Raw genomic sequence first — 20,379 nt, forward strand, 5'->3', positions numbered from 1 at the left:
TCAATCAAAAATTAAAATCCGAGATTTTTAAAAATTTCGTTCAATCAGTCTTCTAAGCACAAAAGCAAAGTTTTTCATGCCATATATTTTTTTTCCGTCTTATTACGACCTAAACTACCGAAATTTAATGCTTTGCAATCAAAGTCAAATTTCATGTTGACCCGTGTTATCAGCTGAGATTTACGGAACATTTCTCATTGCTGTTGAAAAAAATCCTTTCTTGGTCTGCATCATTTGTATCGACAGAGACTTTTTTGGACTTCTCCTCGCGACAGTATCTATATGAGTCACTAGCATTGTCCAAATTAAACTATGCATTGACAATTTTTTATTCTTGTCTTGAATCTGTTTCGAGGTATAGATTGCAGAAGATACAAAACTCGTGCTGCCGGTTCACCTTTGGCTTGAGAAAATATGACAGGGGAATGAATGAGTTTTGGATTAAATATGCTTGAGTGGCTCAGGGTCGAAAATATTTTTCGGCTTCAGATGACGATAACGGTACACAGAATTTTGAGTTCCTCTATTCCTCTCTATTGGAGGGAAAAGTTGATTTTTAGGCGCAATGTTCATGAAGTTGCCATTAGGGATGGACAAAGGCTTATGTTGCGTAGATTCGGTTCAGACATGTTTCAGCGCTATTTCACTTATAATGCAGTGATGGTTCATGTTGCTGTTTCAGGGTTATTATTTCTTGTATATATTGATACAGCATAACTGACCATAATTATTATATTGCTACCTGCTAGAGCAGGACTCATCAGTTCACCAGAGGTGAATAACACTCAGATGGAGCAGTAAAAGGCTTACTACGTCCCAACTGCGAAAGTGATTGAAGTTATAAGTATATAGTTTATTCAAAGTCACTTGAACTATTCCATAAAAACTCTTGGCCATAGATGTCCCTTTGAAGTGGATACCGCGATCTGCAAAATACCGGGGTTTATCTAAAAGTATTGTTAGGCAATAAGGGGCCCAAAGGAATTTCTGGAGACTTGGACAAACGTTGTATAATTGAAATATTCATCTTCCTCCAAGTGAATTGGATATACTATACCTGGAGAATTCAAAATTATTGAAACATGGTAAACTTACAAACACTTACAGAATTACTTTGAAAAACCTCACATATTATCTGATATACATATTTCATTTCAAACTAAGTGGATTTGAAAGAAAAAACTTTACCAACTATCAGTCGAAATATGAGATAAATGGACAATCATGGCTAGTAATTAAGTAAGTTAAAATGCGTTCAAATGGTGATTGGAGTTTTCGTTGGGGTCAGTAGGTATATCCTTTTCTACTTCAAACACAGTTTACTTCAAAGGTGTTGAGTACAATGAATTTGGATGAATAATAAATATTGTGTATTATTTTTTATTTCTTCGTTGATTTACTAACAAGCATCACAATAATCCGATATCTGTAAACTACAGATGATATAATTGTCATATTTTGAGACAATTGAATCCGCATTTGCAATAAATTCAATATTTCGCTGACAATCCAGAAGAAATCCCCATTATAATTCTGCCGAGACAGAATAATTAGAGGAAATTTCGGACAATACCGACAGTCCTTTGTGTTGGATCGATTGTATGCTTAGTCCTTTGTGAATGTTTTGGTCCTTATTGGAAATTTCAGTGCCCATCGCGTCTTTGTCGAATTTTGCAAAGCGAGATGTTAATCAAAGTGGCACTTCAATTTATGAGAAACAGGATGCTGCTATAGGACGGAAGAAGTGATTTTAATTGAAACAAGTCGATTGAACTAATTTAATGAGCGTAAGAAAGGCAGAAAGCCGATGGAACAAACAACTTAGTGTATTCAGAGAAGAGGTTTTATTGAAGTTGGTCTATAATCGAACGATGGCTGCATTTGAGAGCTTAAACTTGTCTTATTGTTTTCTTGGGAAAACTGTTCATCAAATAACCTAAAGGTGATTCAATTAGGATTGAGGAATTTCAAGTGAAATATGGGTAACGATGTACATACACTGTGTCCGTAAAGTAAAGTAAAAATAATCCTGAAACATTTCGATTTTTCAGTTCAATTTACCGTATTTTGAAATAATAATCTAATATACACTATACAGGGTGAATAACTTTCGAGTAATGACGTCACCGTAATTTCTTTAAATGGAACACCCCCATTTTGTCTCAATTTTCGATTACTTTAGCTGAACTTATTCCAAAAATGTATCACATGTTGATTCCAATTGGTACAGGGTGGACAAAAATACAATAATTTTGTGTATGCTCATAAAGTAACGCGTTACATTCTTTATTGGTTAAATTAACAATATTATCAAAAATACTTATTGTCTAGCGGCAAGTGGTTTGAATGTAACACTTGGTAGTTTGTTACATTTTTAGATTAATGAAAATGAGCTGTTTCCAAATATGTTTGGTACTTGTGATCTAGCAGACAGAATATGAAAGTAATTTTTTCTTATTAATTTAAAAAAAAACATAGTCGTCTAGTCTTTTGTGAAATGTCATTATTTGTTTAGTAATTTATTGGTGTTCAATGACAGTTTAGTACTTCCATATTTTTGGTATTCGTGAATGTTTTAATTATTGCTTAGATTTAATTTGAAGTAGAAATGGAGTTTTTGCCCACCCTGTAACAATTGGAATCAACATGTGATACATTTTTGGAATCAGCTCAGCTAGAGTAATCGGAAATTTGAGACAGAATGGGGGTGTTCCATTTAAAAAAAAATGACGGTGAGGTCATTACTCCAAAGTAATTCACCCTGTATGTTAGATTATTATTTTAAAATACAGTAAATTAAAATAAAAAATCGACGTGTTTCAGGATTATTTCTTAAAATGGTCTTTCTAGCTAAAAATGAATTTGTTCCATACTTTACGGACACAGTATATAACACAGTTATATTTCATCAACTAGTTCATGATATTTAATCGCTAAATTAATAAATGAGTGGATTTCAAGATTTGAATTGAAATGAGGAACTCTTGATTGAAAGAAAATATTTAGTTTCCCCAATACTTAGACAAATTTAACATGCTATAAAATGTTCATGTCTGAATGTTGATATATTCATGCTGCCGATTGAACAATTCGGAAAGTTCATAGAGAGAATATTCAATATGTGACACTTTGAGTAATTCACATTCACAGAATAAAATACAATTTGGTTTCGAGTGGAGAAAGGATAGTTCTTTGTGGGGTAGACATGGCAAGTGAAATGAGTTTTGCGGATGATAGCGCTATTTTTTCACAGAGATGTGTATTGGACAACCTGAGATGAAAGGCGAGAGGAATATGGTGGAGGTTATGAATTGGCTCGGTTCCCAGAAATAAACTAATAATTTTGATAAAATCAGGAATATCCCGTTTTTTTGATACAAGAATAAACGAATAAACTACCAATTTTCGATTTCCTGTTTATGAACGTCAATGGCGTAATGAAAATTTATTGAGATCAAATATCATGAAGAGGAAGAGCAGATTATACATCTACAACTCAAAATAGGTACATGATATTCATGATTTGCTGCTCTGTATGTGATTTTTATCATTTTTTCTTGCTTTTATTATCCGAATCTGCAATTTCTTTAGTTTGTTTGGGTTGAGAAATAGGATAGTCAATCGATTTGATTGTATATGGTAATATTTCACTGACTGTTTAGGTATATAAAAAGTGTAGAACATAGAAATTCATTATTTTTCCATGAAAAACAAGGCTTTAATTACCATAGTTAGAATGATTTAGGTCGAATATGCGCCATTTTGTTCGATAACTTGCTGCCATTTAGAAGGTATGAGATCGGCAAAAAAAATTATTACAGGAGTTTTTTGTATGTCAAGTTGTTACAAAAGAAATCAAGTCTGATAACTTTGCTGGTAAGATTCATGTTATGTGATTGATTAAATAGTAAAAGTAAGTAAAACTTAGCTGGGATTACATAAAGTTTATGGATCCCATAATCGGCCAAGTACAACAACTATTATCATTCTCTTGACGAAACAAAGTTAAACCATGTGCTCCTATCACAAAAAGGCGATAAGACAATGTTGACAAACACATGAAAACTTAGGCAACTCTACACAATTGTTGTTTATGAATTATTTCCAGTTCAATTTTGAATATCAATAAATTCAAGTCCATTGTATCCTAAAAATAATGAACCGATTGAGTTATTCATACCACGTGCTGTTATTTTGTGAATAGCGAATATATGGGGAATAGATGTACCTCTCAGCTTGACGCTAAAAGCATATATTCAATGAAGAATCAACATCACAAGCTCAATATATTCACAATGGGAGTAAAAGCCTCTCAATGTGAAACTCCCAACACCTTCCTTCAATTTGAGAACACAAACAGTGGCATTGGCTTAGCTTTTGAACTGCTCTGGGTGAGCTGTTTGTAGCTGTTCTCCTGATTGCAACATTGTTCTTAATCCTCTATTCAGTAGAAGTAATATGAAACGATCAATATGTGGAATATATAGAGTATTGCAAATGTTAATCGACGAAGTTTTACAATGATGGAATTAATTACAACTCATGAACCTTGTGATTTGGTATACCTTTGTATACGAATACCTATCTGGCTAATGGAATTGGGTTATTGTATTCAATAAACAATGTTTGAGGTGGTTGGGAGACGTTCGATACAATTTCTTTTGTAAATTGTAAACCTGAAAATCTAGTGCCAAACACGCTAGCGGTTCCACACATTAAACATTGAACATAAAATATTTCATGAAAAGAAAAATAATTGAATAAGCAATATGAGTCCTACGTCTTTCGTAAAAAAGAAAACCTGTCTGAAGAGTCGGGGATAGGTAATAATTAAATTATGCGAGATGTTGATAAATATACTACATCATTCAATAAGTGCCTGAGGCACAGAAGGCACCGTTTGTGCCATACCACTTTTTTCTCGTTGATAACAAATATAAAAAGAGTGCAAAATTTTGGAACAAGGAGTTAATTCTGGATCTAGATATTGAAGTGATATTTGAAGATCTGTTTGAATAGTGGATAAAATGACTTTCTTGATGAACGCTCTGGTCGCCCAAATTCAGAAGGTGTTTCGGAATATATCCAATAAAGTTCTCAAAATGATTTTGAGCTATCGTAAAAGATTTGGCCGTCGACGTGGAAGCATGGCTGGATTATCCTCAAGATTTTCTGCGCTTGAGACTATCGTAATGAATCCATTTTTTGTCTTCAGTCAGAATGTGATCCTGAAATCTCTTCCATCTTCGCTTTGCAAGTAGCTATTCACACGCAAACAAACGCCGTTCAACATCTCTCGGCTTCAACTCGTACGGCACTCAATTTATTTGTTTCTGAATCATTCCCATGACTTTCAGGCGTTTCGAAATAGCTTGTTACGTCACTCCTAATGATCCTGCCAATTCTTGTTGCATTTGAGACGAGCATCTTCGAAAACCTTCCCTCTTTCACCGCCATGCTGGTCTTCGACGTCAAAATCAGCGTTGATACCACTCTCAGCACGTTCTTTCACTAACAGCGGCCTCATAGGTATTTGAGAGTATTCAATGAGCCACAGCCCCAGATTCCTTCATATTAAAGCAGAAAATTGAAACCTGACGCAAATGACGAAAATTTGGCTCATAAGCTGACATATTTAATCGAGAATAACTTTATGATGCAGACACAAGTCGACTAGAATTTCGATGGCGTTATGTTTACAAATACCTAAGCTTATTGTATGACATCTACGATCTATTTATTTCGACTACCACTTACCACTATAGCCATCTATTGCAAAACGGTGGGAGCAAAGTAGAACACCTAATAATAAATTAAAAAGTAGAAGACAAAAAAGTGAAAGTTTTCAAATGAAACTAAATTGAAAGGAAGAGAACGATCCATGTGTGTGATCTGTAATCAGTAAAAAATAAAGCCTTGTCTTAGACAATGAAATAATTGTGGAAATAACTGTTATTTCAGTTGTCAATTAGTAGCGGAAACGTTTTGCACAACCATTTCTATAGTTGGTAGTCCTGTATCAAACGCGTAATCTAATTGATTCCCAAACCGTCAAACACCATTTAAATAGGCTTCCATTGTGTGGCGTTCCACCTGCTTGCTAATGGCAAGCCATCCAACCTAACAATCTCGTACTGTTATCTTCCAATAACCCCCCACAAAATATCGTGCCAAATTATTCTCCCCATAATTATTCCCCTTTCCCAACAATCCAAACTCTCCCCTAAATCTATATACCGCAACTTCCTCATAACGGAGCAGGATTTAGCGGAATTGAATTCTCTCTGCTCTCAAGGACTCTATATTCAAATTTAATCCACCGGAACCATTACCACGGACAGTTTGACGACTGCATTGTCTTATATAAATGAACTTGATAATTACTGTATTCACAATAATCCGGTATAATAGCTTCGGTCGAAATGAAGTATATACACGGTGGGCTATTATGTCTAATTTACCTTGAGATCGTTAGCGGTTCATATTGCAAGCTTTTGTAAACCGAGTATACTCGCATGGTGGGTTTTGTAATTGCCTCTCGTGTTTTTGTTTCGCTGATATTCTGCGAATGGGATTATAACATGAAAGGTTTTTCATCGATGGGGATTGGTATAGGTGGTGAATAACCAATTATAAACGTTGCTCCAATCTGAGTTTTCCATGTTGGTACCGGTTTAAAGTGTAAATTAACTGACGTGCGTGGTTTATATGTTGAATATTCATTTTTGAGCGCTCTATCATTTCGTTGCGATGTTTGTAAATTTTTAGTTCTAAACCGGTTGTGGTCGCATATAACTCACTGATGAGGAATATAACTCACTGATGAGGAATCCGTCCTCAAATTCAATATAAATTTGAAATTTTCTTGATAGGTTAGGATATCGAATGACGAGGTCGAATTTTTATGATAACTTCAAAACTACCAATTCGATCAAAACAAAATGTTACATTTTGATATGGAAAAGCAATTTCAAGCTTTCACATTAATCACATCATCAAAAATAAGGAAATCCAAGAAGAATATTAGGATAAGAATCACCCGATATTTCCGTGACAATATGAGGTGCAGTTAAAAGAAATCCTTTAATTTTTGCTGAAAAAACAAGGCTTTAATTACCTTAGTTAGAATGATACGATTTAGGTCAAATATGCGTCGTTTTGTTTTTTAGCTTGTTATCATTTTGAAGGTAAAAAATATGATTATGCCTCTCTCATAGAAGCCTTCGGCTCTATTGGCAAAAATTGGGACAGTCGGTTTTCACAAGCCTCCGTTGAAGCAAATATTTCACCCTCAAAATTGTTCATTGTGGACAGCAACAAATGCTAATCACTTGGTGCTAGATCCAAAATATAAAGTAGATACATAGGAACCTTCCAACCAAGCTCCCGGAGCTTCTGGCGAGTCACTATCGATGTGTGGGGCATGGCGTTGTCCATATGCCACACGATTCCTCTCCTATTACTTCCTTCAGGCGATCCAATTGTTGACATTACATACATTACATTACCACAGTTAACAGCTGTACCGTAGGAGAGCAGATCATAGTAGATAATTCCTTGCCATTCCCACCAAACACACAACAAAATCTTCCTAGCCGTCAATCCGTTTTCGCTTGACGTTGTCGTAAGTATCCACTTCTCATCACCAGTACCAACCTCTCCAAAAATGTTTCGACTTTTTTGCGATTCAGCAGCTATTCGTAGATGGAAATTCTGTCCGAGAGATTTTTTTGCGTTAATTCTTCATACATAGACCAGCTCACAAATGGTTCCAAACGGTTTTTTGTGCAAACTTTAACTATTGGGTACTTCTTATAGTTACCTACTTCGAATTCATGGTCCTTATTTTTGCATAGTCCACCTGTGACATATGAAAACCTTGCTTAAAAGCAACTGGATCTGTTTCGAATGAGTACTCTCTTATAACTTGATACCAGACACGGTCATTGGAGATGGAGTATTTCTAACTTATAAAATGCAAAATTTTTAGTATCTGAACAGAAAAATTACCACAGTTACGCTGCATGGGGCCAACACCTAACAACTCTCAAAGGCATCCCTCTTGAATTATTTGAGAGTAAATTACATTTCAGCTCCGAATACTATGTAATTTCCCTGACTCTCTCAAGCTCTACAATACTCATTATCATTTATTTTTCTATGAAAACCCCTAAAAACTCTGCTCTTGGAAAAGTATATGAATATTTGGTTAACCTCACACACGGTTGACAACCTGTCGAGATCATCCTGAAATGATCAACCAAGTTAGCTGAAAGAAGAAACAAACTATACTCAAAAGCCGAATAAATATCTTGTATAAATAAAACTAAAAGTAACGGACCCAAATGGAATCCTTGCGGAATACCTGAGAGGAACATAAGATCAGAATGTTAAGATATTATTTAACTTTATCAGTGAACTTTGTTCAATTATTAATGAACGGTATCTTTTGGAAGTGAAATGGGGATGAAGTAAAATATATCTTCAGTTCAATTCTGAAACATTACATCGCGGCTATGTAACGTCTGGGACTATAGGGGTAGTTTTTTGCCGTAAGGGTAGAAAATAGGAGGCATTGCTCGGTGTTATAGACCCCTATAAATTTTGATCAGTACAGAAGCTATGGGAGGTTTCTGGGATAGAGTAATTTCATGAACCCCAACTATCGATATCTGTATTACTTTGTGCCCTTCCATAAATATGTGTCCCCGATGAATTTGTAATAATTTAGGCAAACGTAAACCCGATGAGAATGTATGAGTATGAATTGAAAATCGTGTAAAATTTCTCAGCAAGAGTTGAAAATAATTAGTGATTTTCATTTTGAGTTTATATGAATTATAAAAACGAATGAATGAGCTGTGAATAAAAGTTTCTTATCAGGTACCTAAACCTACTTGAGGAACAAGTAGGATATGCATATTATGAACACACAAATGTGAATGTTTTGTGATAATGTAGTACCCTACGTGTTACCTAAAAATCTCATCTACAACTCTTTATTTAAAGTGTTCTTCTACTTCTTCAAGTACCTATCTGATTCGAATGTTGGCAATCCTATTGGCATTTATAATTTTGTTGGTTGCAGCTGGAAATAATTCTTCTGTGCTTTTCCCAAACCATGATATATCTTCCGAGTCCTCTCTTACCTACTACTTGCACTTGAATTATATTATGCAGTAGGGAGTATCTTTCTTTATTTCTCATAAGCTCTATTTTTCTGTACTCATCAACAGGTTTTGACCATTTGTTATTATTTATATTGATGAAAACCATACGATGTTGTTTATTTTTGAAATTGGTAAAATTGAGCTTTCAAAAAATATCACAGAAATCTAGTGTTTCTATTTAAAACTTCAAAACAACATAACTTTGGGTCATAGCTTCGTAATTAAAAAACCATCAAAAATGACAAGCACGCCACTGCATTCCACGTGAAAAAAAGTGCCTGTATAATTTTTTAATTTCGAAACTTTATCATCAGTATCAGCGGATATATCATTTTTTCTTGATATCGCCATTTTTCCAATTCTCATCGCATATATCGAAAATTAAAAAAAAGTGGCCAAAAACGAATACTAATACTTGTCAGTTTCTCAGAAATAGAGAACGAGAATGAGGTATGAGATTTTGACTATCTTTCTGATTTAAAGTTGTAGTGCTAAAACATCGAAATTTACCCATCCTGTAGAACGGTATTATACAAAATGTGGCGCATACTAAAATATATGGGAGTCCTAGACCATTTGATGAGATTGTTACAACAGCTATATGACAACTGCACAGCTAAGGTAAGAGTCAACAACACGTACTCCGACAACTTTAAATTTTGAGGTCGGTGTTTGCCAAGGATGCATTATTTCCCCTATGCTTTTCTAATGTCTATAGCGAATACATAATGCGCATTATCCTCGATGGATGACAGGGAGGAATAACAGGAAGAGAAATCAGCAACCTCCGATACTCACGTCTTGAATTGAACACATGATGGGCAGACCCGAAATGGTTGGCAAAGAATATGGCCTCAAACTTAAAACACACAAAAAACCAAATTAATGATTATTATCGATAGGTGCGACAATAACCAACCAGAGATTCAAAACGCAGCCGGATATTAGGTGAGTCGCTTCAACTGCTTGGGCTCTATGCTCACTAACATTGGAGGATGACAAGATACTAAGAGAAAGACTTCAATATAACAAAAACCCCAAATTACGCCTGGGTCGAGCACTTATTTCTCCTGTCGCCACTAGTACTGCGGAAACTTGGACCATCAAAAAGTTGGACTCAAAACGCATAATGGTGTTTGAAATGTGGGTATACCGCAGAGTGTTGCACATTCCTTGGACAGTACACCGCACTAATGTATCATTAGTGACAGAACTCAACATCACCACTAGGCTCACCACAATCATTAACCGAAGCATCTTGAGATATTTCTGACTTGTAACCAGAAGAAGGGAAGGTATGAAGAGATAGGTGGTGGTGGGTAAAGTCGAAAGCAGAAGACCACGTAGAAGATCGCCATTGCGATTGGAATTGACTGGTTTCCATCTTTCTGAAGCGGCACAACAAGTGCAAAAGAGAGAAGAATTGAAAGAACCTATGAAACGAGTACCATAGCTTCACCACATCCTTGCGGAAGATCATGGACAGATGAGGAATTACAAAGGAAAATCGGAGGATTATTTCAAATTTACACATAAGATATTGATGAGTCAACTCAAAGAGTTATATCAACATTTTACTAATAAAGAAGTAATTGGTTATTAGAAATTATATACTTTATATTCTCGTATATTTATATTATTGTATAAAGAACATAACTCGAGTAGATTATATAGTTTTCACACGCAATAGCAGTTTAGTGAAGTAATGAAATGAAATTCTCCACATAAGTGAGGATAATAACTATAATCGATTATATCATACTGAAATACTGTATTTTCATTGCAGTTATAAATGTTGAATTGGATGAATGACTTCATTGAGTGAACAATGATATTTTCCATAATCCTTTGGAAATGCAGCTCCAATTCCCCTTCAATCATAATAAGACTTCAATCTGAATCGTTCAAAACAGAATTTGATTTATTGATTCAGCACACATATTGAATCGACGTGCATTCAGCATTCATACACGTATGAGTTATGGATGTAATGAAATTATTTTAGTACCTTCTCCTATTGAATGTAGGTAAATGCGATCCCAAAGCTTTAATTCGTCCATGAACTAAATTATGCTGTATTTAGTTTACCGTGAGATAACTGGCACGGTTGATTTACCCCAAATATTACCGCAAACAAAGAGCTGAAATAGCTTTGAGTTGTAATGAACAGATTTTTTCCATCTACGCCCAATTTGGGTTTCATTGATATTTGTAAAATACGAACGAATCATGTATATTGTAAATAAATGAAATATTCATTTAGATGAAGGGTTCTGATGAAATGACTTTTATTTCCTTTTGGCGAACGTCCAAGAATGGTACCTACTATGGAAATTATAACAATATGGCAGGAGGCGAATCACCAAAACGATTATTTCACGTTGTCAAGGTTATATTCACGTCGTAACAATGAGAAACTAGCGTATTCTATTGGTAATACGGATAAGTTGTCTTGGGAGTAGAATAAGTTCAAACTGAGAGATGTTAAGTCATTCCTTTAAGCGACGTTTCGCAACTCTATTGTTGCTTCTTCAAAGCTCTAGAAAGAAACACATAGATTAATACCTACAATAACAATGAAGAATATAACTTCATAATACCTCGGAAGCGGAAAACGTCCGTCAATCTTCCATTCAAACTTTTTGAAAATTGAAATTTCATTCAATAAATAATCGCACAAGTCAAGTTAGATTTAGTATTCTATTAATTCATCAAAACATGAGTTACATATGATACCACAAGAGCATAGACAATATTCGATTATACACCGATTCACGAGACGATTCGAGTGTAGAGGTTCGTATAATCGAAATACATTGTCTATGCTCGATTTGGTATTCGTTACAAATATATAACGAATAATTTGAATAACTACAACCAAAGCACCGCATTTTGATAATTCAATGATATTTAACTGAGCTTTTGGCGAACTTCTGAGAATGTTACTATGGAAATTATCCCAATATGGCAGGAGGAGAAACACCAAAACGATTATACCACGTCGTCAAGGGTATATTCACTTATCAATACACTGTAACTATGGAAAATGTACGGATTCTATTGAGTCATAAATTTGTGAGTTATATAATCATAAATATTGGTTCATTGCTAAGTAATTTGTATAATATACGTTTATTCGATTAATGATTGGTTAACATTTTTTGGGGGAATAGTCAGTGTAATCTGATGTTACATGGCTCGAGTTACCTAATGGCGATATATCAGCTGTAATAGTGTCAATATGGCATATTCTATTTTTCCTATTCGAACCCCATTTTCATTGTAAAAAAAAATTACACTAAAAATAATTCGAATAATCATCTGAATGAAAATGCCATATTGATAATGATTCCTGGAATTCCAAGAGTTTAAGTATTCTCCATCCAGACTCCAACCATCCTTATGGCTCTAATTCTCGCGATATTCATCATTCTTTCTCCAGAGGGGATTCTTCGCATTCCCACGTTTTCATGAGAAATTTTCTCGATAGCAGGGTGGTTTTTCCAATGAACAACTCGCATAATTCCAGCCACCACAACCTACTTTAGAATGATTTGTATGCTCTGCGCTCCGCTATAAAATAACCAATATCAAGTTGACTCTCAGTAGAAAGGAGGTTTTCCTTAGGGTTCATATTAGGGTCTGATTCTTGCTGTGGTTTTTATGACCCTCAAGGTGAAGATGAAATATTTAATCTGAAAAGAGGAAATGGAATGATTATAAAATATTTTTATCCAAGAAGTGATTAAATATGAGTGTCAAAACCTAATTCTATTTGATGGAAAGTTTTGATCCACATACAAGTTCAAAAAGGTCTATTATAATTCCATGGAAACCAATAGTTTTGAAGATATGGCGTATCGAACTGAAATGCAAATAAAAGGAATTGGATATTAACAATGGATTTATTTTCATATTTTGATACAATTTAATTCGAATAGTGTAGATTGACTGCCGCCGCTGAGAGTTCATAGTTGAGCATAGCGAGGATAGGAATCCAGCCAAGGCAGTATACATGCGCATGAATGATGAGCGCTCAAGGGCTCCTGACTCCAAGACAGTGATTTTCTCGTTTTTCAAATATATGAGGTTTCTATGTTTTACCAATGTTGATATAAATTTTTTCTTGGAAGCGTCAATTTTCCATTAGAGGTTAACATGATAGTTATATAGTCGAAGTGAATCATCAATTTCTTTTTTGTTGCAGGTCAATATGGTTAGATATATTTTTGTATTTGGAATACTTGTGGCTGTAACTCAGAGGAGTTTTGTCAGTACTGTTCCAGTAACAGGTAAGTTGATACATTTTCTTGAATCCATAAAGTGATAGTTTGATTGAACGTTTTAAGGGTGTTGAGCCTATCGATAAATCCCGAAATTGATACTGGCATAACGCTATGCTAGGGTGGAATCTCTGGAAATCCAAACGGAGAATCCTTAGTGAGGTTGTGGTTTTAAGTTCGATTAATTTTTTTTTAATATTGATTTTGATTTTTTATTTTCCGAGATGAACAAATATACCATAATATACATTTAATAATCCATATAATATAGCAACAATGTCAAATCCGGAGACTTTGGGTGCCACCGAATATTTTAATTATCTGAAGTTAACAGATTATTATAGATAATATACAGGGTGGCCACTTTTTCAATGGGATTGTATTGGTAACTTTTAAACCATAAGAGTTAGGAGGTCGGTCAAATGGAGAAAAAGTTGCAAGCATAGAAGCATTATCAAGCAGTTCAAACAAATCGGGATTATCAGGGCCGGTTTTCGAGATATCATAAGAAAAGTAAATTATGTCATTTTGATTTTTCTTTTTTTCCCACTTTATTTCAAATATTATAAAAAAATGTTACAGAAATTTTTTATTCGACAGTAAATTATTCTCAATTTGACGTGATCAGATTTCGTATCCAACGTTTCGTACTCTCTGGGCCACCCTCAACCTCATTTTTTTCAATACGGACCTGCATATTTTATGACATTTTTCGAAATAACTTTTAACGCTGAATTCAACGATATATCATTCAATGTCATTCAAAGTTGATTTTCAGGAGATTTTGACCCTCATCCAAAATTAATGGTGTGTATGTAAGAAAAAACAAGTCTATTAACGATATCAATGTTCTGACCCAAATTCAATCGAACCCAGAAAAAAAATCGAGAACTGAGGCCAGTCAATGGAATTGTTCAAAAACTGCTCTTAATAAAATAGTCAAGAGACGCGAATACAATGATTTTAAATTTGAATACCAAGCCTTGCAAAAATTATATCGTAATGCTCTCAAAATAAATTTCGATTCTGTAATTTGTTTCAACGGAACAAATGACAAATACAACAATAGTGATACCTCGCGAGAGAATTGAGAATGTTTTGGAAGGTATTCAAGGAGACCAAACAAGCAAATGTATAAGAAGTATGGGTTCCAGAACCGTAAAGTGCATTTTACAAAATGGTGGACATTTCGAACACTTACTTCATTAATTTTCATTAACTTTGGAATAATCATTTGATTTTTCTTTCATTAAATGATACTTTCGTTTAATTATTATGAATTGAAATATTTAAATGATTATTATAAAAGAAGAACAAAGAAACCAGTATACTGGTTTCTTGCTTTGATTCTGATGTTCCATTTAGTTCAAGATGGGTAAGTTGATTTTCTTATCGAAATTTATTGCATATTGCATGTTGTTAATTAAACTAAATGAAGGTAATACAGATCCGAACCTAAGAAAATTGGATAAGGGTCAAAATCACCTGAAAATCTACTTTGAATGACATTGTATGATATATCATTGAATTCAGCGTTAAAAGTTGTTTCGAAAAATGTCATAAAATATGCAGGTCCGTATTGAAAAAAATTAGGTTGAGGGTGGCCCAGAGAGTACGAAACGTTGGATACGAAATCTGATTACGTCAAATTGAGGATAATTTACTGTCAAATAAAAAATTCCTGTGACACTTTTTGATGATATTCGAAATGAAGTGGGAAAAAAAGAAAAATCAAAATGACATAATTTACTTTTCTTATGATATCTCGAAAATCGGCCCTGATAATCTCGATTTGTTTGAACTGCTTGATAATGCTTCTATGTATGCAACTTTTTGTCCATTTGACCGACCTTCTAACTCTTATGGTTTAAAAGTTACCAATACAATCCCATTGAAAAAGTGGCCACCCTGTATAGATATAGGATGGTTCAGCGTTTGAAACAGAAAATCTTTGTGATAAAAATTTATATCATATTATAATAAAAAATAAATGATTACACTACTATTCTACTAAAAATGAGAGAGTTTTTGTTTCATAGTTTTAGCACCAGTATTGAAAAAGTTATGGGAACTTTTCATTTCATGCCATTTTCCAATTTTCTCTTATAGCTTGAAAACAGTTGAATTTGTGAGGTTTCAGTTTTCACCAAATTAATTCTTTCGAAAATCGAGCCCGAAACTGTGCCATTCTTTTTTTCTAGCTCAAAGGGATTCTGAGATCTCCCACTCGACAACGAATTTGGGACACTCTCTACATTAATATGAGAATTAATTAGGTGAACGATAGTGAATACATTGTTCATATTTGAAAACTTAATATTGAATTGGAATTGAATAAAAAATATGTATATGTTTTCACCGGCATGAAATCAAATAAATTTCAATTGAATTTCAAATTCAACATCAAACGACTATGTGGTTGTTTGTAACTGCATTCAACTCAAACCGAGTAGCAATTTAGCCCAGTAGATGCGTGCAAACAAGCCATGAAATGATGTCAATAAAAGTCCGGATTCTGTGAGTAGTTTTGAAACTATTGTCCATTTGTAAAATGAGTAATTTCAATATTGTCACAGGAAATATTAATTTCGAATTTTCCGGCCATAAAACTGAATCTTCATACTTTTTATTACTTCTATTTGTGCCAGTTGTTTGACGACGTATGAGGATAATGGATTCTGAATTTATTCTTTGACCTGCAGTCTCTTGCAGAAAAGTATCACTTTCCGCACTAGTTAGGAAGTAGTATATTTTGCAACAAGTGGGGAAAGTCCAACTTTTCTCGCGAGTGTGGAAGTTTGTGGCACGAACCTAAAAGGCGAGTGCCGCAAACACACGAGCGAAAAAAGGACTTTCTTCACATGTTGCACAATATACTTTTCCTACAACTACACAAATTTCAATAATTCAAGTAATGGACTTGATTCAAATCGAAATGGCCTTCATTGACAGTATGTGCTCATTTATTGCGTTACCATAGAAACGGCTCAAAAGTTCAATTTCATTGTTCTATCAAGCGAGGTGTGGGCAAAGTGCCGTGAGAAATAATATTTCCCACAGTATGAGCAATGCATAGTTTTGAAATTGAGTAAGCTATGAAAAATACGCTACTTTTCATAGCAGTTGTAGGAAAATAACATTTTAAAATGAACTGAACTTGTTAATGAATGTGAATAATAAAGTGAGTACTCACTACTCAGGATATTCAATCCTTGAAACGGCACGAAATTCGGTTTTTAAAATTTTCACTCCTCTTTCATTGGAACTTTGGGAGAATTTTCCGTTGAGAGTAAATCTGCGAAGATTTAGAATCTCAACGAAAACTCAGATCCATCTCAACGTTTAAGTTCCGCGTTTTCTTGCTAAACCTCAGCTAATCTCGCATAAAGTTGTGGATTCCAATCAGGATCCACGTACTTGAAACAATAGAATCTAATTTCTGCAGAAGCTTCGCATCCTCTGGGCATCCATTCAATTCCTTTCTTACGCTCGAAAGAACGGAGAGAAATTTCCCTCGGTGTCTTGTGCTGTTCAAAACTTATGGATTTAATTATCCATTCTTCAGCTTTTCCTCGATTTATAAGTGGGCCAGTTGAATAACAATAACCGAATTTTATTCAGCTTTGTCCTCGGTATCTGGATGATGTTCGACGAAATTTATCCGAATTTCATCCGAGAAGCTGCAAGGTGGAAGAATGAAAGAATTTGGGTAAATTAATAGAGCTCATTTTTAGCTTTTTTCAACTGGAAATGGAAAAATTCGTTTATGATTAAAGGGTTTCCTTTGAACTGTGATAATCAATGAAGCTTGTTATTGGATGAAAGCGCTGAAAGTGATACTAGAAGGTCGAATTTTACTCTTGACATAAAAGGTTATTCATTTTGTGGTGCCTAAAAAAACTTGAATAAAACACACTTCCATTTAGAATATCTAACAAATTTTATTTCAATAAGGCTTTGGACCTTTCATTATGTGCGGAATACATCATTTATAATTCCTCTACGTTATCTCTTACATGATTCAATCTTTGTGAGGTAATGTTCGGCTTATACAGGGTGTTTCCTAAACATGCGGCAAAAATTCAGGGGGTTGTTCCTTGGACTATTTTAAGCATGTTTTGTCCTTGGATGATTTTTGAAAAACCTCTTTGTTTCGAAGATACAGGGCGAACAACATTTTTCATATTTTTAAAATTAATAATAGTTTAAATAAAAATGCGTACCGCACTGTGTTTACTAAGTAGGTACAATTTATTTTTAAATTTGTTTAACAACATTCCAATTACTAAAAACGGACTTAAACCCCTTAGATTATTTCCTATGGGGCCATCTAAAATCATTAGTTTATACCACTCCAGTAGAAAATGTGGAAGACTTGCGAAATCGGATCATTGCTGGGTGTAACTTAATAAGAAATGATCCTGGTGATTTTGAAAGGGTTCGGCAGTCAATGAGGAGAAGATTGGATGCTTGTATGCTGGCTAGAGGTGGTCATTTTCAACAGTTTTTGTAGGTTGAGTTGAATTTTCATGTAATTTTTCATAATAAAATGTTATTATCTGAAATTTTGTTTCCCCTATATCTTCGAAACAAATAGGTTTTTCAAAAATCATCAAAGGACAAAATATTCTTAGAATAGTCCAAGGAACAACCCCCTGAATTTTTGCCGCATGTTTAGGAAACACCCTGTATATCTCACCAATAACTTGTAGGATGTTGTTTTTCAGATTGTCATATCCTCAATTTTTCCCTTACATAGTTCTAGTTGTATCTTACCCAGCCAGGGTTGTAGAGCTACAGAAGAAAAGGAAGTTCTTACCTCCCAGATAATAAAACTGCCAGCTCAAATTCACGTAAACCTTCAAAGATTAATACTCTATTAAATCTGATAAAAGTGACAAGAAAATTTGGCATTCGGAATTCATGTAATGTCTTCAACAAAAGTGTAATCGTTGATCCTTCAGAGAATGTTTCAAACACCCTAGGCAAATTTGGTTTAATTTGAATCGAATTGAGACTGTTTATGGTTGTTGCATCAGTATACTTTTCAAATGGCATTCTATTGAAAGCAAACATGTGATTGTGGCGTAGAAGAAACCATTGAATAGTTGTTCGATTTATAAATTTCATGGTTGTTTTCAAGCTATTCATTCAATTTCAGATTTTTTTTTCAGGGGTCGCCAATTTTAAATCAATATGTTAGAAACTATAAAATTTACTACTCCTTTCTGATTATTTTCTTTTCATGCGTAAAAGGAGGGGGCTGTCCACAGTGAGCACTTTCCTTGAGGGTCGTCCAATATCCCCTTTATTGGTATTCCTCCTTTTTTTATATTCGGATTTAATTATAATTTATGCGTCGCCAACTTCTGGTGAAAAAGAAGATTCAGATAAAAAAGAAGCCCTTCAATATAGACTTGTCAGATTTTTCGGTAACGAAATACACAAACCAATCAGTACACCTATACCTATATATTGAATTGAAGTTGAAAAAAAAAATCACATGCAGTTTTTTTCGGAGACAGTGTTATAGGTTTATTTTTCGGAACTAACATTACAACTAAAGTTATTAACAGAGTATGGTTGAATTATTCAATAATTAAATTAACTTCACTATTCATTATCCAATAATAATATGTAGGTTCATATCAAAATATTCTAAATTGATATAATTTCTGAAACAAAATAGGAAAGGAGACTTAAGGACCCTAGATCAATGGCCATCTATTTAAGGCAATAAATAACTGTTACTACGACTAGGAACGGTTAAATTCCGAAAAAGCTAAAATTTATAATTATCCAATAATAATATGTAGGTTCATATCAAAATATTCTAAATTGATATCATTTCTGAAACAAAATAGGAAAGGAGACTTAAGGACCCTAGATCAATGGCCATCTATTTAAGGCAATAAATAACTGTTACTACGACTAGGAACGGTTAAATTCCGAAAAAGCTAAAATTTATACTGATTTCACATTTTTCCCAAAAAAAAATTTTTTTTATAGCCAGTGCTATTTTGCGACGGGCAACAGAGATGAAATATCAATCGTTTCATTCGTTACTCCCGTTAAAGAAAAAATATTTATTGATAACATTATTTTCTTCCTCTTTCTTTTGTTATTAGAATGACATGAAATGGCCTTCTGGTTACTCAAATAGTCGAATATATAGAAATAAATACCTATTCTGACATATTGTCGAGGTCGTTGTACTTTAAAATCAGTTGAAACAAACGGATTTGGCAAAATCTCATGTATTTATCATTGCGAAATTACTGGGTTTGTACGATTCTGAAAAATATGCAGATGACTATCGACATCAAACATCAGCGATTCTTGTACTGATGGGCAATGGCTGGAGGCAGTATGACTACTCTGAAGCGACATGATATTGAAAAACGACATGATAGTGAGAAGAGTTCTTCTGTTGTTGAGAGATGAATGAATGGTAATATATCTCCATAAATGGTAAAAACTTGCACGCACACCTTCTGTTTTTCTCGTCTTGTCTTTCTTTATAGAAAGTTGATAATCAAAAAATAAAACGTACATGTTTGCTGCAGGCAATATGGCATATAATAAAATGATCTTCAGTTGTGTCTGAGTTTGATTGATGTCGATCTATTATTATTTTGGAATGTTAGTTTATTTTCTAGATATTGAAGTATTTTGCCCGCCCTGCCACCCCATAGTTACGCCAATGGCTTGAACTGCACGTGTCCTTCGAACATAATCATACCAACTTTGCGATGAAAAAAATTTCAAAATACCGATGCGACTTAACCGCAATCTTAAATGATCAAATCCAGCTGACAATTTATTTGGAATTTGAATGAGTCATATTTCCTAGAACCATCCCAATTTCATCGAATATTTCGTTCGTTTAACCGAGGAAATTTCATTTGATAAATATTTCACTCCAA

The 20,379-nt window shown here is 34.1% G+C and overlaps 1 protein-coding gene across 2 annotated transcripts in view; it reads left to right on the plus strand.

Annotated features, from left to right (window-relative positions):
- Nucleotides 1–20,379, plus strand: part of LOC123679637 — a 161,039-nt gene that overhangs the window by 40,270 nt on the left and 100,390 nt on the right. For both annotated transcript variants that reach the window (XM_045617025.1, XM_045617033.1), the window contains exon 2: nucleotides 13,378–13,462. In XM_045617025.1, coding sequence (XP_045472981.1) covers nucleotides 13,384–13,462 — 79 coding nt within the window. In that variant the 5' untranslated portion in view covers nucleotides 13,378–13,383. The remainder of the gene's footprint in view (nucleotides 1–13,377; nucleotides 13,463–20,379) is intronic.

The sequence above is a fragment of the Harmonia axyridis genome, chromosome 1, assembly GCF_914767665.1.
Source record: "Harmonia axyridis chromosome 1, icHarAxyr1.1, whole genome shotgun sequence".
Taxonomy (NCBI): Eukaryota; Metazoa; Arthropoda; class Insecta; order Coleoptera; family Coccinellidae; genus Harmonia; species Harmonia axyridis.